At 43.3% G+C, this 26,026-nt stretch overlaps 1 protein-coding gene across 1 annotated transcript in view; it reads right to left on the reverse strand.

The window, feature by feature from the left end:
* Positions 1–17,233: 17,233 nt before the first annotated feature.
* The window catches only part of col5a1 (procollagen, type V, alpha 1), a 76,064-nt gene continuing 67,271 nt past the window's right edge, over positions 17,234–26,026 (reverse strand). Inside the window, exons 58-66 of the mRNA XM_083670634.1 lie at positions 25,838–25,945; positions 25,593–25,646; positions 25,467–25,502; positions 25,317–25,370; positions 24,886–25,150; positions 24,483–24,595; positions 22,839–22,907; positions 20,099–20,332; positions 17,234–19,748 (exon numbers count right to left, since the gene is read on the reverse strand). Coding sequence (XP_083526760.1) covers positions 19,602–19,748; positions 20,099–20,332; positions 22,839–22,907; positions 24,483–24,595; positions 24,886–25,150; positions 25,317–25,370; positions 25,467–25,502; positions 25,593–25,646; positions 25,838–25,945 — 1,080 coding nt within the window. The 3' untranslated portion in view covers positions 17,234–19,601. The remainder of the gene's footprint in view (positions 19,749–20,098; positions 20,333–22,838; positions 22,908–24,482; positions 24,596–24,885; positions 25,151–25,316; positions 25,371–25,466; positions 25,503–25,592; positions 25,647–25,837; positions 25,946–26,026) is intronic.

Below are 26,026 nucleotides of genomic sequence, written 5' to 3' on the forward strand. Positions count from 1 at the left end.
ATTTCAATCGAAAAAAATGAATTCAAACAGACTGTATGATGTTTTAATCAATAAAATGATTTATTGAAATTAATATATGTTCGAAAAGAGTATTCATTCATGACAATTATAACACTCATTAAACAGTTTTAAAGAGCAGGCATTCTGATTATACATTTTAACAGTCTTCATCCGTGAAATACATTTAGCATATTTCTTGACAAACTTGCTGACCATAACATCATTCTTTTTTAAATGATCTGAATACAATCGCATTGTTTCTTGAAAGGAGAGTCCTTTAAATCGATGACATAGGTAGAATACTACATGGGCTCCACAAGTCGTTGAATAATCATCTTGAACCTTCTGTTTGTTATAGAGTATTTCTTGAGCATTCCTTGATAGAAAACGCATAAACGCTTCAGGGTAGAATCTGTGATCTGGAGGATTTGCATATGAATCAAAAAATGTTGCCTTGTCTGGTTCAGCTTCGATAATCATACCCACCCAATGTTCGCCTTCTCTGTTCTGATCGTGCGTGTTAACGACTAGATAGCTGGGGCGTCTAGCTATCTCGGAGGGTAGTAAATCACTAGGCCAAACACCTGCAAAAGCATCCCCTAAAATTGGCTTTAATATAGACTCCAGCTGATGGTTATCCATCCTTTTATCAGGTTTAAAGGTTTCCACTTTCTTTCTTTTTTTTTTTTTTTTTTTAATAGTCAATCATGACTTGACGCTTTGAGTTTATCTCTATAACACTGTCGTAGCAGGCGTACACTATCAGGGTCATTGTCTGAGGGAGGGCTATTCTGAATCTTAAATCCAGACGACATGTGCCATGCACCGAGGGTGAGAGAGCCTCGCTGTCTAATTCATCATCCCTTGACAAATTGAACAGGAACAGCGAGTATCCATTTTCAAAGTTGTCACGGTTGATGCAGAGCGGAGAGTCTCTGATATGTCGGTTTGTACCCACATATAAGTTGTAAAATTCTCGAACACTCTGATGGGTGTCAAAGTGGGGTTGGTAGGGTTTTGCGGGAATATAGCGTGAATTTACACTGAGACTGAGATATTCAAGATCCGAGTGATGGAATTTGAAAGGGTTCTTATCTCTTGCCCCTACGAAAGCTCGATGATCAACTAATCCCGCTACTATATATTTAGGGAGCCTCCCTAAATATAAATTGTCTTGCGCGCACACCCGTGAGCCTCTAGGGATTGTATAATTCTTAACGACTACCCGGCTTATAGGGTATAACGCATTGGATTTCATCAGAGCAGCCGAATGTCCTAACATGACATCGGGTGAAACCTGTACTTTTTTCGCAAAAATACTTGCAGATAGGATTTTTAATGCATACTCCTGGTCAGCAGCTGACACCAGTGTAAAAGCACTTTTGGCTTTCACCAGTTTCAAACGAACATCGACATTGTTTAACAAGAGTCTTTCGGAGAAAAATATGTCACTGTGTAGAGGTCCCATTACTTCGAATGCGCGTGAATCTCGACAGAAGCTCGCGCGCTTAACAAGTCCTGTGTTAGGACCATCAGCGGCAATAGATACAGAGTCCAAATCTACACCTTCGTCTTTGTACCATAGACCCGCGGAAAACTGACTCTCCAAGGTTTCTTTTGAAAAGTTGAGCAGAGTTTCAATAATAGATCTGTAAGGATGTGTAGCGGACGATGAGCTAATGAGAACATCATTTAGACTAACATCTACCTGGGAGAATATAGTATTTAAGGGGTATTGTATTATTCCACAATTATCACCGCCCCCCAGATCTGTTCCATCAGCCTTGGTAATCTTGAGTCGTAGATATAGCAATGTTGAGTTTAGATCTAGATATGCACTTCCACTTCCTGATATCTGAAAATCCAGAACCTCTTGATCCACAATAGAGTTTAGAGGATGGATCTCCACGTAACCGCTTTGTTCTATAGACAATTGGGTCATGGGCGGTGCAAAAAGGTCAAGTTCCGATTTGGTGCACTCTGCTGAGAGATGATGTACAAGAGACATTCTTCTTATTCTTATTCTTATTCTTTTTAGAATATATTTCCGACAGTATGTTTTTTAGACTTTCTGGGTTTTTTTGATATGCGTTTCTTAGAGGTGCGATGCTCTAACAATGCCACAGATCTTTTTCTTCTTCTTCCTCTGGCAAGGCGTCCTATTCCAGATCCTTCCTGAGACCTGCTGGCGCGATCGGCGATATGACGGGTTACAGCTCCCACCACGTCTGATGCTATCCCCTTCGCTGCTGTTTTCAAATGCGGTTTAACTATATATGCGCCGCGTTTAAGAAACGGTAGGACAAATCTGAACGCCCTACTTAAGATAGACCCTAACCCTCGACCATATTGCACAGGAGTACCTACAAACCCACTTAGACTGCCGCGCCCTGTTTGGTTTACGTAATAATTCACAAATCTTTGTGAATCCATTTTTTTATTTTATTTTTGCAGCTGTTTTTGCTTTGTTCTATAGATTCAGATGAGAGACTTGGGTTTAAAGTGCAGCTTGCAAATTGTCTTCCCGTATGTGAATCGAATCGGCTTGTTTAAATCCGTTTTTAGCTCAATCTGTATATCCTGAATGCGCTGTTTATTAACAGTAACGTAGTGTAGCCTGCTGTAGGAGAGAGTGATTACATCCCCGTAAGATCCTTCTTTTTTAACGATTCTTAGAAGCGGAACCGTATAGTCACCAATATGCTGGGCTTCCACGATATTCGTATAGACGAAAAAATTATACTGCCCCGCATTAATATCGCTGGGATATTTACTCAACTGTTTTCCACCCGACCGTGTCCAAGCGTCGGGTTCAAACCCTAGCATGTAGGCTAGTGGAGCCTTGAACCTGAGAGAATATTTGTCAGGTCCTAATATAGAAATTCTTTTATGTACAGAACTGTAATATAAAAGTAGATCTGTTTTTTGTTTCTTAAATACGGCATTTATCTCCTTCACTATCGCATCGACACTGTCATAATATCCTGTAGGGATTTTCTGGGAGAATGGAGGGTCCCGCGGTCTCGAATGGTCTTTCAGGTCATAGGTTTCTTCTAAACTTAAAATATTATTCCAGGTATGACAGTACATTATCTCGGCTAATGCCACCTCGTAAGGTCCATGTAACTCTATAGGGTGAGACAGCGTTATCGTATAATTTGAACTGTTATTGCTAGGGTAAACGCTGTGACATGCATTTGAAGGGAGAGTCACATAGAAAGATTCTCGCTCCTCCATCCTTGCTTCTTCTAGGTTGGCTTCTTGTTTTTCTTCCTCCCGAGCTCCATGACCTCTTTAGCAGGGAGCCATGAGTCAAACTGACTAGGCCAACCTTGCCAGTGGACTAAAACCATCTTCCGGCGCTTTTGAATTTTCTTGTCTAAAATCCTTTCTACCCGAAAGACTGTGTCAGAGGTGATTCTCACCTTCTGCAGTTCTGCTTCATAGAACGTGCCAGTAAGAATTTCACCTTTTATATCCCTTAATTTATAAACGGGAGGGAGTCTAGGGATACATTCGTTAACGATAAAGTATTCGTCAGTGAATGATTGTTCGTACATTTTATCGAATATCCCCCTGTATTTGGAAATCCGCACAATGTCACCCTCTTTGAATTTAAACACAGGGGTCATACTGTTCAAAGGTAAAGTCCCGTATAAATTCTCAAAGACTTGCATGCTATTGGAGGATGTTACCTCAACAGGTTTCATTTTGATACTGCTATGATAACTATTATTATAGCTATCAAGCAAATCCCGAATCACATCAATATATCTGCGGGTGTTCTTAGCTGTGAAAAACCTCCACATCTTTGTCTTCAGTGTACGGTTAAAACGTTCCACGACTGACGCCTTCAAATCACTACCCGTTGCAAAGTGTTGAATATTATGTTTCTTCATTAGTTTTTCAAAGATACGGTTAAAAAATTCTTTTCCAGCATCCGTTTGGATTTTAACTGGTATACCGCTCTCTTCTAAGACTGCTGCAAAGGCCTCCGCAACTACGACGGCCGTCTTGTTTTTTAAAGAGCGTGCATAAGCTTTTTTTGAAAATACATCTATTACTGTAAGCAGAAATTTAAAATTATCATTGTCTTCAGACAGTGCACCCATATCGCAAAGATCCGCTTGAAATTGATACATAGGACGTGGCGCAAAAACCCGATTTCTAGCATAGGTTTTTCTAGCCGTTTTGTGTAAGGTATACGCCTCTTGACCAGACAGCCACTCTCGTACTTGATCACCGCTAACTTTTTCAGCCGTCTGCTCTTCGACGGCTTTTTGAAGTTTTTCTACCCCTCCAAAAGATCCAGGGTGTGCCGGGTCGTAATATATTTTCTTCATTACACGCTCGGCCTTTTTCGAGGTCATGATGACTAGCAATCAAGCGAGATCTGAGTACAATGTCAATTTTGCATAATTATTTATTGATTACAAGTCATTACATCTGAATGATTACACGTCATTACATTTGAATGATTAATACAGGTTTTTAATACAACCCCCCAGAAGTGTGTAAGACATTTAGGGCCCCATCAACATCAAATGGTAGACCATTCTTAAAGCGATATGTTGCTACATCAATTATATAGGTATATAACACCATGAAATGACTAAATTTGAAGCTATGTATAGACACTTCTCTAATAATTCCATCTAATGTTTTTTCAAATTTCTCCGCATCGGAGGCATTTGAACCAATATACACCAATTCCTTCCAACGGTTAAAAGACACACAATCTCTCACAATTTCCAATGACCTCTCAAAACGGACAACTTGCTCAATGTCAACAGCGCTACATGTTTGAAATAAAGATTCATCATTAACCCGATTAGCAATAGCCCGTTTTACAAGAGAGCTGACCCCAGAAGCGGAATTTAAAAAGTTAAAGAATAGTCTGAAAGCATTCCCCATTTTTGAACAGTTTGGACTTGTTCAAAAGAGGGTGTGAACTATTTCAACACTATTCCAGTAGGATACGAGTTCATCTATCATATGATCCCGGTCCCTGTTAACCCCCACATACGCATCAAGGATTTCTTTAAGTTTCCCCTGGATGTTTTCTTCATACTTCAGACCGTATAGAAAGGCCTCGACTGCTCCTTGAACCCGGGCGGTTGCTATTCCCCCTAATCCAACCGACTCCAGAGCAACCATAAGAGTCGGGAGAAATTTCCACGTCCACAGGGCGGGCATCAGCACCTCAAAGTTGTGGTAAAAGTAATCACTCTCTAGAGGGTACAGACAAGAATGTCGTCGTTGGCTTGGATGACCGGTTTTACACCCATAACATTCGTTTTTCATCTGAACGTCTATCACCATTGTTAACACCATGGCTACGCCGGCCTTCACCGTGTCCAGAAAAACATCAACATCCTGCCGCTGAGATCGAAGCCTGTTCTCTAGAATTTCTTTAACCTCTGCAACCATCGGATCGACCATGGGAGGGTTCTGAGGTGTCCCTTGGGCAGTGATGCTAGCTTCCGCAGAGGGTTCGTTCTGAGACCCAGCGGACCCTGGTACTTGCAGGCTAGGCGAAGTCGGTGGTGTCTGAGGGCCGTTGAGGACAGCATGATCTTCAGCCACAAGGGCTGCATAATCTGAAGCCTGACCTCCGGGGGTGTATAGACCGGGTCCTTTGTCGAATGTAGGCCTGCCTGTATACGGCCTATATCTTCTGACGGGGAATTCAAGAGTCTCGAACAGAGTATTTGACGCGTCGCTGTCGGGGGAGACGGGTGAGTAGGTGACCGGGGTAATAGGCTCCTCGGAATCGCACTGAGGCTCTAGGGCTTTCCACCTTGTGAGGTCGTCCGTCTGGGCATTCCGGTAGTCTTCAAGAACTGGTTTATACAAATCAGCGTAGCCGCTAGATTCCTGAGAAAGGCTCGGAAGATAGCTGAGAAGCTTAGACTCTTCATCTTGAGATTCTAAGGGTTTACATTCCCCACCTGTAGAGTAGCCTTCGTCTTCACTTGAGGATGGCAAATCGTTGACTGTGAAAAAATCAGCCATGTTGAAGTAATAAGTATTGTAGCACAAACTCGTTTTTCCAAACTTCTTATACAGATTGTAGGTGAGGGGGCGGGGTAAGGGGCATGTGTCTAGTAGGCGTGTCTAGTAGGACCGGATAGTAGAGGTGTCTAGCACGATTTACTATGATTCAGCACCATCTGTTTCAAGCGTGTCTTCAGGAAAAAGATTACGACTGCATAACTCTAAGTCAGACCGAGATCTAGGGGTTAAACGCCTGGAAGGGCCTGAGATCCGTTTACCTGAGCACGTGTTCAGACTTTTTGCCAGCTGGAGGAGTCTCTGTCTCTGACTTTCCAGCTTGAAAAACCCAGTGATAGATTTCAGGAGATTTCTCAAGGTTGAGAAATCTACCACTTTGAACGCCAGTTTAATAGGCCAGTAGCGCTCTTTCTCCATCACCGTCTTTGGTCTTTCAGAAGACTCAGCCTCTGTCTGGAATCGCACCAACAGCCATATGTGAGATCTTGAACAGTCAACAAGAAAAGCTTCCTGCGGGTTACGGCACGGTACTCTAAGATCCACGCCCATCTCTATAGAAGCTTTCATACCCTCCAGGGGCACACTTTGTGTGTCGTGCACAGATTGCATGTAGCGGATGAATTCCAAGATGTAAGCCTTCAATGTATCGAATTCTGATGAATAGATTCTCAGACGATTCTCTGATTCTTTTTCGAAAGCGTATATGTCCGCATAGGGGTGTGCACCTCCAGATGCATACTCTACATACACTACACTACCATCCGTCAATTCCCACATCATGCTTGTAGACGCCATTTTAGACACTGTCATATAGCCTCAACTACTCCAGCTCTCACCCTTGCTCATATATATACATACACCTTAGACTCTCACCCACGTCTCATAGGGCAATAAACCCCCCTTCCCAACCCCCCTTATCTGTGACAAACTTTAGCTGACCCCCCATATGGTTCTTCAGTCAGTTCAGGGCCCCCCCCTGGGGGGCCCCCCAGGGGGGCCCCCTCCACATCCCCTACCCACCCCCTCCCTCCTAACCCACACCTTCCATTCTCACGGATCTACATCCTGTGGGCGGGGCCACAGCCTCATAAATTATGTGACGTCATCACTTTTTGTCACAATGTGTATACTATATTCTCTTACATCTCTTCATCTTTGGGTTGGGCGAGGTTGCAGAGTTGATGATGAGGTTGGACTTCATGATGCACTGCTGGGATTCAGTGTTCATGAGGCATCAGAAACCCTGACAGAAATCTCTCTTGGTCATGGCCGTCTTTCTCTCGGAGCTTGTCAGAGACCAACCCCCCGCCGTCAGCAGTTTCATCACATAGAGAGGAGTACAAGACGTGAATCACATAATGATCACACACACACACACACACACACACACACACACACACACACACACACACACACACACAAAGAGACTTTGTATTCATCAAATCTAATGCTGTACTGTACACTTCCTGGCCCTCTAGAAATGGACACAAACTAATGTGACTCTGATCATGTAGTCTGTTCCATGTGAATCATGTTGCTATGATTAGGTACCACCACTTTTTGTCTGATTAGTGAAGGATTTAATGTATCTCACTGTGGTGTTTTCTACTCGCACCTTGTGTAGGCCAGCAGGTGATTAGTTCATCCACAAGTTTCCTCTTAATTAGGCCAGTGTGTGCTTAGCATTCAGCCCAGGACCAGCGTGCTCCTGAGAGAACCCCTGACTCATTCCCCTGCATTAGGATATTGTATAATTTGTTAATTCACACTTTGTTTTCATATAATTGTCTTTGGAACTGTTTTCTGCTATTAAAATAATCAGCTCACACAACGTAGGCAGGACACATTGCATCTCCTGCATACTATTGCCGGAATTGGAGTTTGCATACAGAACACTGAGACTTATTATCCCACTGTGTTTATAGGAGTCTTCACAAGTTGTGCATGTGACTAAGGGGCCAATAGCACACCTGTGCTTGGTGTTGAACAGCTATTTTTTGGACAGGCATGTTTGCGCACCTCTGCCAAAATTAAACAGGCGACAACAACAAAGGCTGTAGTTGAACACAAACGTCTGTCTTTTGGTGACGGCCTGCCAGTTTGTGACAAATGAGAGGGAGTGGATTCCTACTCCTATTCTATTGAATGTTCAGCCCTGTAATTATGTAAGGACTAGCAGATGCTCGGGGGGTTGATCCAGAGAGAGGTTACACTCCAAAAGAAAGTGTGAGAGAACAGAAGGTGTTGGGGGTGTATGAAAGAGAAACATGGAGGGAGAGAGAGAGAGAGAGAGAGAGAGAGAGAGAGAGAGAGATGGGGACAGAGAGAGAGTGAGAGAGAGAGGGAGAGAGAGGGAGGGAGGGAAAGAGAGAGAGAGAGAGAGATGGGGAGAGAGAGAGAGACAGAGAGAGAGACAGACACAGAGACAGAGAGAGAGAGATTGGTAGTAGAAAACGCATGGTTTGTCTCAAATGCATTCACCTTCAGTTCAACTCAGGGGAACAAATTTACAGCACACAGGGAGAGAGCGAGGGAGAGAGAGAGAGAGAGGGAGAGAGAGAGAGAGATGGAGAGACAGAGGGAGAGAGAGAGACAGAGAGACAGAGAGACAGAGAGAGAGAGAGAGAGAGTTAGAGAGATAGAGAGTTAGAGAGAGAGAGAATCAGACCCTAATTAATTGGCTGGAATTAAAAGCTCAATACTTAGATTGATTCAGGTTCAAGAGATTCATTAAGAAAGGGAAAACGACGTTTGTTATTTGTGATCAATAGAGTGAGAGGGAGGCTATTAAAGATCTGATGGGTCAAACGTGCATGTTTCCTTATTTCCAACTAAGCATGGTGGGTTGATATCTTATGGCTAGATATGTCAATGAGGGGTTCATGTGTTCCATGTCTGTCTGACAGCAGATAGCTAGGGGATTCATGTGTTCATTTTAGGGAGAGTTTTCACCGTGTGTCCATTAGAGATGTACTGTATTACCCATGTATCTTTGATCTCCATGCTTTTGATGATGAAACATCTTCTTTGTAAATGTAATATTAGGTGCTTGACATTTTTCATTCCCAAATGTCTGTCATTCCTGCTAACAGTGAATGACAGCTGGCTGTGGAGAAGCTGAGATGAAGCAAGCCGTTAAAGAGAATCCATTCGATTAAATTAACAGTGATCTCACAGATCTGCTGGTGAGGCTCCAGCAGCGTTCAACATCCCCATGCACCCCAGGAAGAAGACTCTCGAGTTAATCACCATTCACTCTTACCTGTCTCTGTACCAACCTGGGCTTGACGCTATATACAACAACATAGACTTCAACAAGGAGATTACAGACTAAAAATACCTTCAACTGCTCAGGTGATGATGTAATTTTGAAAAAAAGAACACCTCAAACGGAGCTGAGACATGGAGGGAGAGAAAGAGAGGGGGAGAGACTTTATTGCACACTAATGACTGAACGTTACATGTGTACATGACAGCACGACATGCCTTCTGTGATCCTCAACGCATCAAATCTACAAACAAAGGTTTCCCCTATACCACAGAGTACACAGCTCCCCTATAGCTCCACGTGTTCTCAAACCCAGGAAGATCAAATAAGTCCAGTTTGATCCTGGCTTTCACCAACCAACGCCTTAATACATTAATTACATCATGGCCCTGTCCCCCCTGCATCTTGTGTTTCCTGCTTAAGAAGATTGCCTTCTTTGACTGCCCCAGTAGAACATTTAAAATTTGACATTTTCTTTTTAGTCTTTTGCTTTGATGATAACAAAAAATAAAACCAGCAGTGGTGAAACGCTCTCCGACAGCTGTGAACAGTGACTGCAACATGCTGAAAAGAGGTGTTAGTCTGACACACTCCATGAAGCAGTGAAAATGATCTCTCTTTAAATACAGAATAGAAATTAATTTCCAACATCTGGGTTTAGTATTGAAACAAAAGCATTCACAGCAATGATGCCATGGAACACCCTCCATTGCATGTTACCAGTGCCCCCTCGTGAACGGTGGTTTAAAACAATGCTCCCCACAAGGTTTATACAGTGCTCCCCACGCTGGTCTCACATTCTCCTCTATGCCCAGTTTTACCCGCCATGGGGTGTCAGGCCTGCCCTTCAGTTTGTCTTTGTTCAGCACTTTAACACAACCACTGTATACCCATCCTCTCCGTTTCCCCCAAAGCAAGCAATGGTGCAATGCGGTCTGACGCAGGTATGTTGGGCATGATCCCCAGCCGAGGGAAGACACCTGGTGATTACTGTTGTATCCTATGAGTGTTTCCCAGTCCTCAACTGCCAGAGCCTGTCTGCACCTCAGCCCAGCAGCGAACGAGAGAGAAAAAGAGATACGGAGGTGATAGTGAGAGTGAAGGGAAGAGAGAGCTGGGTAATGTGCCAGGCCTGTTTGGGGCCACTGGAGTGCTGCCAGACCTGGTGGTGATAGGCCTCCTCAGAGAGGGGGGGGGGTGATGACAGGAATGAGTGGTGTCAGCTTCCCATCATTAGATGAATTATTCTCCCTGCCAGTCTAGCAGCGGACAGGGAGCTGAGTCGCACCAGGAGGGCCAGACATCTTCACTGGCCTCTCCCTTCCACACAGGGTCTGAGGATCAACGACGAAAGCCAAAGGAGGGCAGACTGTGTGTGTCCTGTAATATGGCTGTACCAAAAGCAGGAGCTCACCAGTCCCTGTGTATGTTGAGATGCATGGTGACCAGGGTGATGCCACACACGTGCCATTCCATGCACTACAATGAGTCCAACCTCTGATTTCCACCTCCACCAGCCTACACTGATGGTGGCATATTTCTCAACCCATCTGCGTTGTACTGCTCCCAAACACTGTGAACACATATCATTGATAAACATCTAATGCAGCGAACACAATATTTGAGCGCCTTACAAAAACAACTAAGAAGATAAATCAACCACAAATTACTCTTTTTATTTACTGAGCAAATCTGTATTAATCAAGACTTACTTCAAGCTCCAGGTATAATGAAAAAGGCTTTTGAAGGCCATTTGAGGAGGTGTCAGTAGAACAGCATCAGTGGGGGGCCTAGGTGGGCAGAGGTAGGCAAAGCTGACCTCTCCTTGGCAGCCCTCAGATGCCATCTCAGCTTGATGTTTAATCAGAGGAAGCTTTTGACCCGCTGGTAGGGTGTTGACGCTACCATGACAGTGATGAATTACAGGCAGAGGCTCTGACCTCAGACGGGCCATAAACCCGCTCATAATTTCATCTTTTATTTTTTAATTATTTTTTTTGGCAGGATGCTGTGGATGTGGGGGGTTCCAGGTGGCTTGGATCAATAGAGAATCAAGGGCAGACTGTCTGTATTTGTCACTGCTCAAAGCGATAGGATTCTAAGTAAAAGTTGCCAAAGAGGGACTCAACATTTCGAAACCATCAGGATTCAGTCCAAAACAGCTAGAAGAGAACTGACTGATACAGTATGTCAATGGAGAAAGTAGATGGAAGCACTACCCGAACTGCTTCTCCACAAGAGAAGACACAGGACACCCACACACACACACACGCACGCACACACACACACACACACACACACACACACACACACACACACACACACACACACACACACACACACAAACACACACAAACACTGGGAAGGAGAGATCACAAATCTCTAGGAAAAGAATGTGGTCATGTTAAGTTCAAGGAGTCAAGCAGGTGCTTTCTGGAGCCTTGAAGCCAAGGGCTGCCTCTGTAAAGAACACAACCTTGAGTGTAGAGTGATTCTCGTTGTGAAATATGAGGCCTCTTCTTATCTCTGATAGAGTGTGTGTGTGTGTGTGTGTGTGTGTGTGTGTGTGTGTGTGTGTGTGTCTGTATGTGTGCGTGTGTGTGTGTGCGGGCGCGTGTGTGTGTGCGCGCGTGTGTGTGCGTATGTGTGTGTGTGTGTATGCATTCTGATCTCTTGTGTGTGTGTGTGTGCCGCAGTGTTTGCCTGTCAGTTTGCCTACTACAGTATTTCATTATTTGCCACTGCTCTAATACAAGATAAAAGCATAGTTGGGGATGTGAAATTCTTCTGCTAAGCCAGCATCATGAAATATTCAAGTAAGTGCACAAACACTGAAATGGTTTTATCACCTGGTGTATTTGATTCTTACCGAGCTTTGTTACAGGAGCTGTTCTCCCACCGAGAAAATGGAGGGAGGAATCAATGATAGATTCATAATGACATTAATATTAATATCAATATTGATACTATTCTACCAGAACCAAACAGCAAAGTAACGACATGCACTCTAAGCTCGGTATTTCTCATTATGTATCTGTGTCTGTCAGATCTTAAGGAACACTGTGTGGGTGCAGGATTTCTTTCCAAGACATTTATAGAAGTCTAGCTTATTGAAAGCGGAGTGGAAGGGCGAGCAGTAAAAGCATTACACAACTGACTCCGTGGGGAAATGATGGGCGTGAGCTGTGTCGAGGAATATCCCAAAATAATTCCAGGATTGGGTATCTGGCCAAAAGTATTCTGTTGTTTTTCACACCATTTCTCAGCTCCACTCCAAGGTATTTTTTTTTTTTTTTATCTCTTCTTTAACTCACAAGGGACTCATAATACGTGATCATCCACCATGGTCATAGTTAATCAAACCTTGGTCTGTATGGTTCAGCTACAAGTGCTTTCCTGGGACTACGAGTGTGTGTGCATGTTGAATGAGCTGACAATGTGAGCAGTGTCAGTAATGACACTTCTCCATGGTTATGTTGTTCCTAGGCTCATTAGCAGCTCTCTCTTTCTCTCTCTCTCCATCTCTCACTCACTCTCTCTCTCTCTCTTTCTCTCTCTCTCTCTCTCTTTCTCTATCCTTCTCTCTCTCCCACCTCTGGTTATCTAATGTATTCAACACAGTCCACCCAGATGGACAGCTACGTACCATCTGCCAGCTTGAGGAGAGAGGAGAGAGGAGAGAGGAGAGAAGAGAGGAGAAGGGGAGGAGGAGGGGAGGGGAGGGGAGGGGAGGAAATGAGAGGAGAGGAGAGAAGAATAGAGGAGAGGAGAGGAGAGGAGAGGAGAATAGAGGAGTAAAGGAGAGGAGGGGGGAGGGAAGGGAGATAGGGAGAGAAGAGTATTATGAAGAACTGTTTGTTAATAACCAGTACACATACACACTCTCTATTGAATTCTTTTCAACAACATTGCTCTTCTGCGTCCGACTTGGGTACAGTAGTTCACTATAAAACTATTTGTTCTTCAAATGTCAGGCTCTATGGGGTTGCTGTGAACTCCCTGAACCACAGCGTGAGGCTCCTACAAAGAGAGGGAGGATGGTCCCAATATCACAGCCATCTAATGATATCAAATTCATCAGGAGTCATTTGATCCCTGCAGAGCATCCATAGGCATCTGCCAAGGCGGAGAAAAGCTCCCAGTGTAAAAGGTTAACTGGGCCCTCTTAATTTTGCCCTGTAGTAAAGTGGCTGGACTGTTAAGTGGTTAATGATAGCTGGCCTGTGGTTTTTATTGGACAGGAGCACTTAAACTTTAGCACCACTCTGCTGATAGATGACTGCTCTGATTGACGACTCTCAGCCCCACACTAAAACATAGGCACATGAGTGGCAAGAGATGCAAGCCACTGCAGCAAAGATGGGCAGAGAACGACGGGTAGGGCCTATGCAGCTTTATAGGGCGAGAGCGAGAGAAACAAGAGTCCTTCCAGGGTTTTATGTGAAAAGTAGAAAATGAAGCAGAATTAGGGATTCTAAAAAGACATTATTGAGAGAATTGCCTTGTCTAGACAGAAAGACGTATAGACCCGAAGAGCTTTAAGGCAGTTAAAAACAATTACAGGGCAAAGTGCTTCAAGCTAGAACAATTTAAAGGCACATAGTTCTAAAAGGTACTAAAAAACTTTCTTCGCCAAATGACTGAGCCAAACTGCCAATCCCTTAACAACTAGAAGCTTTCTCCCATCTGCTGACCCAGTAACTGTATATACTGTCCGAACCAGGGGAGGCGATTTTTGGTGATTTCTACCATCACCAGCTGGGCCTCACTTGTCTCTGTTTCACCTCGACAACAGCTACACCTCAGATGTTTCTAGTGGCTCTGCAGCCTATTTGAGTTGATAATTAGTAGCTGGTACTACCTGCTGTCCTTGGCTGTGGCAGGCAGGAGAGGTGCCGGGCTCCTCTGCTGTTCCAGATAGCTCTACCTGCCCCTTCACAGCAGGAGGCCTGGGGAGAGTGGAGCAGGGAAGGTTCAAAGCAGGTAGCCAGGGATGCTTCACAAATTCAAGTCTGCTGAAAATAGAACAGGCAGGCAGGCGCGGGAGAAATAAAGAAATAAAAAAGCGCAGGACCATATGCTCGTCCTTCTGGCTGTTGAGCAAGATCGTCTAATTAAATCTGCTGCTCAGTTGTGCATGCTTTGGACAAAGCTTTTCCTGCAGGGCCAAGGTGGGGAATCACAAATTATCAATAACTGTTTTTTGGTATTGGAATAACTTGTTCTGTGTCAATAACAAATGGTGCTGAAGGACAATTTCAGCATCTGTGTTTGCAAACTTTACTTTGGCTGACATGTTTGTTGCTAATTCTTTAGTTTTTTGTTGCCATGTCACCAGCAACCTTTGATCTGGAATGTTTAATTCCCCTCCTGCTTGAACATTTAGAAATTTGGAACCATCTTTAGTATTCTCCCGATGGGAATATGGTGTTGAAAGGAAATCTAAAGATGTCAAAGACTTTTCTATTCCTCATGACAATAACAAACAAGGAGAAATGAAGAAGGAGACGATGGGAGTAATTAATTCCATGCATGCAAATGATATCTGCTAACAAACATTTGAATAACGTTCTAAATCTGACCCAAACTCATGAGTAATTCACCTGCATCTCTGTGGGGAAAACATCACAAGCCAACTGGGTGTGCTGCATTTACACATCAAACATCTCCTCACCTCCATCCCTCCCTCCCTCCCCCCTCTCATCTCCTCCAGTTTGGGAGATGCAATTACTCTGAGAGACAAATGGACATGGGGAGTCTCATCTAAATAATAATTGCAGCATATGGTGAAGCATGCATCATGAAACAATGAATCTGTCATGGAATACATTGCGCAATTGCAAATATCCTGCAATTGATAAAGAGCAGGGGTGAAATTGACACATTAAATATGGATAGGCTAGGCGGCAGACCCAATCATGAATGCTCCATCCTTGACCTCACAAGTTACAACACACACACACACACACACACACACACACAGTATTCTTATACAGTATTCAAACAGATCTATTTGACATCTTTAGCCACACATAGACCTTCCACCTCCATCAAACAGAGCTTCAGTGTGAAGCCTGGTATGAATATCCTTTCCTTCTCAGAAAACCTCCCTTCTCCCTCTCTCTCCCTCTCTCTCCCTCTCTCTCTCTCTCTCTCTCTCTCTCTCTCTCTCTCTCTCTCCTATCTGATTCATATGTATGTAGGTCAGTAGCACGTGGGCCTGAGAATGAATGGCCTCTCTTGCACAAAGATCCACAGGCTCAGAGCAATTATAAATTTTGACTGGAGTTTCCTCCCTCATTTCTACTCATCGTCTGCCACTTGACCCTGTGGACCTTTTCAACTCATCTGAGCCCCCACAGAGAATCATCTTTTCCCCCCTTTTGACTCTAAATATATAATTTCTTTTTTTAGAAAATGTTAGCCTACTGTAAATCAGAGGAGGCCAATAGATGTAAGAGAGGACATCAGGCATGGTGGGATAGAAGGAGAGCTAGAAATCAGATTACTGTTACTGCATAGGCTACTGCAGGTGGCCAGGAATACACAGTGCATAACAAACATCCCAAGCTCATTTAAAGATAAGCACCATGCTGAGATGTTTGTTTACCCTAAATTCACCTCCTGTATACATCATATGCATAGATATATCCTCTCTATAAATATAGCATGAAATATTTATGCAGAAACATCATGCACAAGCGACTGTACATCCCTTGATGTATTTACCTCACCGCAGAGGTTCTTTTTAATGAGGGGTTGTGGTGGAACAGAACATAATCACAGTCATGATCAGGGTTGAGAGAAGGTTGAACTAGTGGATATAGGTTTGCTTTGCAAGATCATAGTTTAAATTCAACTTCCACTGCTCAACATCGTGTGTAGTTGTCCTTGTCCAATGGCGGTGGAAGTCAATTCCACTAGAATTCCTATCATATCCCATGTCGTTGCCATACACCCCAGTTCTAGGGGGCTCTGGAGGCAAATTAGCTATCTGGATGAGGGGGTTTCTGGTTTGTAGTCCCATTCCAAAGACACATGGCCAGGAACAAGACTAGGGTTTTTGAGGGAATATGAACACTTGGACAGCATGTGGGATTAGTCTAGTAAAAAAAGCAATCTAAGGACTTGGAGGACCCGTCTCTCATGGGAATGATACAGTAGGGCTCTCAAAACATTGCACACACACAAGCATCTGTGGAACTAAATGGGTTAGGCATATGGTGGTGTAGATTGACTTGCTATAATGTAACTGTATCACCTTACCTTATTTATGTTGCACAAGGACTTCCTCCACCAATTTTCAAATGGTCCACATCCCCGCAGACACATACAGCAAAACATATAAATAAAAATGTTTCTTTGCTTTCAAAAATCTCTGCATTCAGAGCATGTGGTGAGAACCTCTCTGAAATACTTGTCTGAATGTTGACTGGTGAATCTTAAGTTGAGGAGAGTCAATCTGCAAAAGGATAAAAAAAATCATAATTTCCCCCAAAATAAATAAAAAATATCCATGTCATCCTTCATTGATGAGTTTTGGATATGCCAGTCTTTAGGTGAATAATATGAAATTAGTTCTAATCTTTGAAAATGACAAAAATGTGACTGAAAACATTTAACGATAAATCTCGTTTTCCAATATAAAGAGGGGGCCTCTCACTTACACTATGGTGTCAATTAACATTTATTTTTAAATAATACAATAAATATACTACAAACCAACATTTGCTTTCGAAGAGAGTTACAATATCATCATTCTCTCTCCACTTCACAATTATGGACATGACCTTTTTTAATTTATAGCATTCGAAAATCTATGTATTTTAATAATAAAAAAGTGGGTTGGAGATCATGTCATTCTAAAGTAACAACAAGAGAAAAAAACTTTACAATTTCATGCATACAGATAGGTTTTAATGCTTCAAAAGACATACAAGAGTGGGTGGCCACAGTAAACTTGAATTTATTGACATAAAAACCAATATATCTTCTATCCTCTCTTACACAGGTTTGACAAGACCATAAAAACAAACAAACAAACAGACAAACGTAAAACAACAAAACAACAAAAACAAAAAGAAAACTTTATTGGCAGCATCACTGCTGTTTCTGAAAATTTACAAAAATGTTTTGTCCTTTTATTGAGAGCTAAGTATTAAATTTGGTGTGCTGCATCAAAATGAAAAATAAAAACCAATTATCTATAAGTGTATTGAGTTTTCTTAACAGAAATGGTTCAAGTCACATATCTAAAGGTACAAAAAAACATAACGATAACAAGCTACAAGCAGTAAAAAAGTTCTGTGGTAGATGCTGTAGTGGTCAAAAGCAGACAGAGTGCATAGTTTGTACAAAGGGAATAACTATGGGAAAAAGAAAGTAAACAGATAAATCAGAAGCAAAAACAAGCTTTTCATCTGGTTTTTCTTTCACTGAAGCTGGCTAAACTGGTGGAGTATTAGCATTAATTCACTTTAAAAAAAAAAGAAAAAAGAAATCTTACTTTTATGAGGAATCTAATTTAAGGAAATTCTGACCTATTATTTCTCAATAGTGATGATTTCAAAATAAGAAGTGGATTCTTGACCTTCTTGGAACGTAAAGCTATGTAAAAAGAAAACCTTTGGCAGGAGAGTTGAGGGTTTCAGGTACAAACACACTTGAAACTGTTACTTGGCCATGTGCTTTGGAATACTCATAGGAGATGATACCCCATAACCCCCTTCAAACCAGACACCTCCACCCCTACTCCCGAAAAAGAAAGCAGGAAAAGGCTCGATGCGGAAAAGATGATCCATTGCACATAACACCGAACACTGAGATCCATTCACAAAATGCACCAAGTCTTGGAACCATGATATGCACACATTGTAGTACCATATCTATGTTTTCTTTCTTTACAGTACAGTCACTATTAAGTTGATAAATTAGCACCTTTTTCAACAACTGATATTTCCACCAGCACATGCCAAGAGTTGCAGTAAGTTCAGACGGTATAAGACTTGTTTTTATGTGCGAAAAGTACATAAAAGGAAATACCAGTTGCAAAGACCTATGAATGAATATGAAGGGAACTGGCATGCAGAGAAACACCCCTGAACATAAATAAGGATGCAGCAAAGATCTTCTTGTGTCAGAGGTGATGGCTAAGAAGGTCATGGGTGAAATGGCAATGGATTAACATCGCCATCAGGTTACTTTCATTCAAACAACAACAACTAGACAAATACATAGCACCTCAGAGGAGAGAAAATAGCACCTAAGTTCTGATTTGTTTGTGTTTCTTTGAAATGTGAAATCATCTCCCGTTGCATATATATAGTTTGATAGAGAAAAATATGGAAATATCGGAAAAAAAGATAAAAGCTGTTTATTAAGTTAATAGATCTCCAACTGCCACCAAAATAGGCATTTTGTTCAGGAGGACACAAGAGGAGGAATGTTTTGTTTCATTCTTTATGCAAATCAACTGTCACATAAAAGCGCAGAGCTTTTTTCTGTCTTTTATTTTCATTCGATTCTTAAATTACAATAAGGTGTGCTTCACCGCTGCAACAAGAAAGCACTCCCTCTTCTTCTCAATTTACAAATCGAATTTCTAACTTTTTTGCCATTTTGATTTATTCCAATAACCATCATCTCCTACCTCACAATTGAAAAGGTCACATGCACGTTTTGAAGCCAGAATCAATAAACATTACCAGGAAAAATATACAGAACGTACTTACAAACATACAAAAAATATTTATATATATTTATATATATAAGCTCCATTCAAGAGAATGGGGAGACAATTATGCACAAAACAAAGCTTCCAAAATGAATGAGCGAACGAACCGATGAATGAATTCAAAGTGGAGTAAAAGATGAGGAAAACAGAGATCAAAACTACAGAAAGCAAACTGCCACATCAGATGGAGTCCATGGCAAATACCCTGACCTTCTGAAACAAGTCAAGTTCCAGGGTTTGCCTCGGGTGCGTGGACAACAAGACTGGATCTACATCAAGTGCGCTGGAAGTGGGAGGAGATCGTTGATTTGGGCCAGGGGTCAAAAAGGGGTTGATAGTATCTGACTTATCCAGTTTCAAAACTTGCATGTGATGGAGAGGGCACACTGAGGTTACAAGGTTGCTCTTTTTTTTATTATCCTTATCAAATCCTATAGAAATTTATCTCATCTTGAATTTTTATTCATACTTGTTGCTTTTGGAAAAAGAATGCTTTACAAATAAAAATTGTCCTATTTCATTTCATGTATTTTGTTTTTGAGAAAACAAATATGTTTTTTTTCTCCATTTGTTCAGAAAACAGTCTTAGCCGAGGAAACAGACAGGGCCCACTTCAAATCCAAACTTCTGTGTGGCTCCGCCAAAATCGTTGAACATGATGTCAACAACCGGCACCTGTTCCACCTTTGGTGTGTTAATCTCAAGTACTGTCTTTTCATAGCCCTTTTTCAACTGTAAAAGAGAGGGAGAGAAGAAGAAAAGGAGGAGTGTGAGAAAGTATAGTACGATATATGATATATGAGAAGATACTACAACTCTAAAGCAATCAATATGCAGTAACAAGGATGAAACTACCCACACAAGATGTTCTCTCTCTTCACCCGCTTCTCAATCCCATTTTGCCATCTCTTTGATGGCATAATGTACAAGCAACATACTGTACTTTTTACCGCCAACACACACACACACAAACACACACACACACACACACACACATGCACACATGCACGCACACACGCACACACGCACACACACACACACCAGACCACACTGTTTCCCGGTTGCCAGGTCCCTTGACTCACCGCACAGCCGTCCACCACGGCTCTGATGTAGGGATTGTTATCGTAGGACATCTCCTCATCGTTGGAGCCCAGGAAGCGGATGGCCTTGTCGTACGAGTCCTGATCCTGGTCGTGCCAGGCCACTGACTGGTAGCAGTTGTAGGTCATGTTCTGTCTGGCAGCGGCACTCAGCAGTCTCAGGAAGGTCATCTGGACCACACCGATGGGGTTACCCTCTGCGTCCACGTACGATAGCTACACAGACAGAGAGAGCCGAGTCTAGAACCACAGACAACACCAGCGACCAGTAGAGAGACTACAGTACATCCTGTTCTGTAGCTGCATCCTCTAGGGGACAGGACTAACATATATACAAATCACATCATCATCTCTCAGTCTTTTGTCAGTGTTTTTGTTCTCTTCTTGCTGTATACCTGTACACCGTGCAGTGTCTTGGGAGTTGTCTTACTAGGGAGTTATCTGTGCATTCTTACTTAGATCGCTAGTTCAGTTGCACCGTTGGGATTACTGAGGTGGTTGACAGAGTGCCTCGTTGACAGCCGTCTTTAACGACTCAGGTGTCTGCAGCAGTCGCAGAGCTATGACACACCATCACTCAGACATGTCAGACTGGACTCTCTTGGCAGCTGTGACAGAATTATGAGGTGTCAATCGTTGGCGCACTGCGATACCACAGGCGTTTGTCCCATCATTCATTGCAACTCAGGGTGAGCAGGTGGTAGGGGGAGATCAGCGCCAGCCTGTCCCAGGTGGGCATGTTACGCTTCATTACCCATAATTCACAGCGGTTTCTACGTGATCCCTGTTTCCTCAGACAACAAATCAGGCGGGGATGTATCAGCAAGGGCTTTAGGCAACCAAGCTCCTTTTTTTCTTAATTGAAAAATATTTCCTATCTCTGCTTCAGTTTAGAAATTAAAAATGTCTGTGTGATATGAGTTCATTAGGGTAAAAATACGCAGAAATATAATGATCTTAATTAAGAAAATGAGTTTTGTTAACTGGCTTTGAACAATTTAGAATTTGCCTAATTCTCCTCATTAGGATACCACTAAACCCAGATGGGTAGTATTCCACTAGGTGGGCTGCAATGATACGCTACTACTAATCATGACTGATGACATCTCAGTCTGGTGACATTGGGGAACAGCAGTCCTTGGTGTGATGTCACTGAACGATTGTACTCAGGAGATCCGTTTCCATACCAACCAGCAGAGATCCATCAGTTCCACACGGTCTCTTCTTCTTTCAGACATACAGGACTGATTGAGAGCCAAGCGCATGCAATGCCCATGCCATGCAGTCGGAGCAGAGAGCCACCAATACAATATGTGGGTGTGTGTGTACACTGTCTTTGTTCTTTTCTCTCTCTCTCGCACTCACACACACAAACACAAACACAAACACACACACACACACACACACACACACACACACACACACACACACACACACACACACACACACACACACACACACGCACACGCACACACACACACACAAACTCATGCAACACTCAAACTGGACAATAATAGACATTAATAGCCAATTCATGTTGAATATCCATTTGCACAATAATCTTGATTTATGTAATAAGGGTCCGATAGGTCTTATCAGAAAATATGCAATTTTATGCAATTTTATGACATTTTTTCAATTCAATTTTTGAATGGACTTTTTGAATGCAATTTTTGTCTGGCATGTCAAGTTTGAGTGTTTGTACAGTGGCTCAAAATGGGAGTAGCACCCCTCTGGTGTCCAGATACTCAAGAGAGGGTGAGTACTCCCCTGCTCCTGTCTGTTTTCACCCCACCACCCCCACCATCCCTCACCCCACCCCCATCCCATCCTGCCCCGCCCAGCGTGTAGAACCAGCATTACATCACCATGGAAACATTACCTCTTCATCACAGCCACAGTCAAAAGTGGCTGAGTCCCCAGAAGCCCCTGGGACGTGACTGAGTGCCTGACCTTTGTGATTCATGCTTACTCACAGCTCTGTTCCATTACAGCAGATGTGCAGCCTGACAGTGAGAACCTAGCAGGCTCAAAATGGAACAACTCTGGTGTGAGGTTAGACCACTTGCTAATGTTAGAACTCAGAAAATGCTGATCACAGTCGTTTTTTTTTTAGATTAAAAAATGTATAGATGTATTTTGATTTGACAGGGATAATATCAAGGCACTCAGTCACTTCTAGGTGACGCTCTCCAACTTGGAAGTAAGGTTGAGTTGAAGCATTTACAGTCAGGCTTTCCCATGGCGAGACCAGCAAACAGTACATTAGAAAATTCGTTCAACTTCCTTCCTACCTTTTTCTACTGAATTTCCATTTAACTTTTTCACATTAAAAAAATCTGTCGCCATGGCAAAGGTGTGTCTGTTTGCCCCACCGATCCTTTCCCCGTGAGTGTGAGAGACGCTCACCTGCGCTGTTGTACTGTGTGTGAGCTGAGCTCGTGCTGAACACTGAACCATGCACCGCAATGACACCACAACCACAAGCCAGGTGCCAGAGAATAGACCAGTACCAGAACCATGCAGAGCCTCAGGCCCAGAGATACCCAGCCACAGCCGGGCCTCCAGAACCTGGGGCGTGCCACTTACCAGGGAACCTCGCTTGTAGTGACTATACCAAGAGCCTGGGGTGTCTTTGGGCCATTTTGCCATTTTGCTCTGTAAAATATGAGAAACGTTCAGGGAGGGGAAAGGGATGGGGGGAAGGGGGAGTCACGCTTACCAGTTTACCACGTTTGAATTCACTGAACCAGGAACCCGGGATCTCCTTTACCCAGGACGTGAGCCTAGTCTGTGGTACGGAGCCACACAGGGAAGAAGGGGAGGACAGAAAATGAGTGTTAAAGAAGGAAAACAGTATGAACAGCCCTGCTGAAAGAACCTTTCATCCCTCTCTCCTTCTCTTGGTCCTCTGTCCAGCCTGCCAAACCTGCAACAGTATTGGATGACAGAACGCGACAGTGTAAAAGACCTTAGTAAGCCATTATGGCATTTTGTATAAACATTGGCTGGCAGCTAATTACTGATCAAATATTCATGAGTACACAGTGATTAATTAAGAGATGCTAGCCTGCAAGGGCCTGCTTTCCAAATGCCCCCGTGTATAGCCACAGAGCAGTAACTGTGTTGATCCCCACTATGTCAAATGGACAGCTTTAGAACTCAAATGTAATGCACTTATGCAAATAGCATAAATGACCTTTGTAATTAGATAGATGAGTCTGGTAGGGGGTTGTCTACAACGAGTTAATGTGTTAATGAGTGTTCATCTAGAGATCACTTTGCTGTGAGACAGCATACATTAAAAATACACACTGACTTGAAAGTCACCTTCAAATCTTCTCACATGAGTGGTTGAGCAGTGGGGTGCCCCTATGAGGAAGAGTGTGTGTGTGCGTGTGTGTGTGTGTGTATGTGCACATGTGTGTATGTGCACGTGCATGTGTGGGTTTGTGCATATGTCAAGACCCAGCATGTAGTTCCTTTTCTCCCATCAAGGTTCAGGTTCATTATTCCAAGCTTAAGCAAACTCCTGCTCCTCTGTAAGCGGTTGACTCGTTAAAATGTGTGTAGTACAGTGCCATTACGGATCTCCCAGCCTGTCACAGACAGTGTTTCCTGTATTTTACCGCCGCGCTCCTCTCAACTCCTACACACCATCATGCATAATGAGTCAGCAGGATCTTCTCCTGGTGTCTGTCACCTGCCAAAGCCCATTAAAGGAGAATGAGCCTGATATGTCATCAGTGACACTTACCTGTGTCACCAGTAAATACATATCTATGAATGTACATAAATATGTGTGTGTGTGTGTGTGTGTGTGTGTGTGTGTGTGTGTGTGTGTGTGTGTGTGTGTGTGTGTGTGTGTGTGTATGTGTGTGTGTGTGTGTGTGTGAGCGAATGTCTGTGTGTGTGCCCAAGAGTATTGTTGAATGTATAAAGTGAATGACTATTCTAAATATAGCATTTGGCATACATCAGAAAAAAACAGTAAGCATCTTAAATGGAACCTACTCTCTGCCACTAATTGTAATACAGCAACATGTGCTTGCATGAAGGGCTCTCATTAAAGCGTTTTGCATAGGCACATGAGTAGGTATAGATATGATTGAGTTCTATCTGGAGGTATGGATACTATTATATGCATGCAAGAGAAGAAGAACAGTTTGAGTTATTTAAGTGTCAATCAAGTGATGAACTGTTGACTGGAAAAAGTGTACATACTTTTAGTAAACACACCGCTTCACTTAGCATAACATATTATCATGCCAAGCAGGTTCCATTCTGAACATTTTCTTGGGCTGAATTTCTCCTATTGCCTCAAGGTTGACATTGACATTTTCAGAGTTTTGCGTGGAGGACTCACCCCTTCAGACTTCTTATCAGGGTAGATGCAGCTCTCTCCTCCTGCTGTGAAGTTGCAATACACCTTGAAGGAGTCCCGAGAGCAGCCTTGGTTAGGGTCGATCCAGTAAGAACCTGTAAAAAAGAAAAAAAAAAAGAGAGAGAGAGAGAGAGAAAGAGAGAGAGAGAGAGAGAGAGAGAGAGAGACGGGGGGGTTCACTGATGAAGAATGACACCTTGACCATCACCACTCCTGAAGGTGTAGTCTATCATTAAGTTACCATCATTAAGAATAACCTTCATATCATTATTATTTCATTCTGTTTTAATCACATTAAATTATTTAAATCACATTCAATTCTGTTATGATGACATTTCACACTTCCTATCATTATGATACTAATCCCAGCCATTCCAATGCCCACCGTCTGGGAAGTCAGGGTGGCAGAGCTGCAGGTCCTTGCAGGTGCGGGCGGGGTTAGCCTGTGTGCCCAGCGGGTGCTTCATCTGCTCGATCTCCAGCTTGAGGGAGTTGAGCGAGCCGAAGATCTCCTCCATGCCATCGTCGTAGTCCTTGTAGTTGGCATCAGCGTTGGCCTCGTCCATGAGCTGGCTGGCATCTATGTTCCTGCGAGACCTCTTGGGGCTGGTCATCATGGGCAGCGGGTGGATGACATCACCGGGAGGGCCCTGTGGAGAGAGGAGGAGAGGGGGAGGAGAGGGGAGGAGACGGGGAAGTGATAGGGTGACACATGGGAGAGAGATGGCTTTAGAGAGAGATGTTCAACACATATTTAACACACATGAATAACAGTTACCATATCAATAATATGATGGCAAAGTAGATAGTACTTACAGGGGGACCCTGAACTCCGGGAACTCCAGTCTCTCCCTTTGGACCAGTTTGACCCTGAGAAGGACAGAAGACAGAGCAGCGTTACACAAGGTCTATGTACAACACAACACAACAAGATATTGAGGGTCATTGTGTTGTTGGAACACTTACCGACGATCCCTTAGCTCCTTTAGGACCAGAGGGACCCTGCAAACACAAAGACATATTACATTCACATATCAACAGGTTGTGATGGAACCCTTCTGTTCAGAGGTGGTGGTGAGGTGGTGGTCTTACCGGTAAACCTGGAGGTCCGATGGGTCCGAGCGGGCCGGAAGGACCAATAATACCCTAGAGGTAGGAAGAGAAGGACAAATAGGGAGAGAGAGAGAGAGAGAGAGAAAGAGGGGGACATTGACACTCAAACTACAGTACGTTAAACAATGTTGGTAATGGACTATGATCAACTGCGTGCCAAACCAGGAGAATGTTGCTACAGTAGTTAGTTAAGGAAATGTCTGGCTGAGGTGGCCTTTGCTCACATTGTCTCCCTTGGAACCTCCCGTGCCCTGGGGGCCTGGAAGACCTCTGTCGCCCTTCTCTCCCTGCTCGCCTGGGGGCCCGATCAGACCGATGAGACCAGGGTGGCCCTGAGGAGGAGAGCACCACATACATGATCAATACTACAGTGATCAATAACACACATTACCTCCATTATTCACAAGCGTCTC

This window comes from Argentina silus (genome assembly GCF_951799395.1).
Source record: "Argentina silus genome assembly, chromosome: 5".
NCBI lineage: Eukaryota > Metazoa > Chordata > Actinopteri > Argentiniformes > Argentinidae > Argentina > Argentina silus.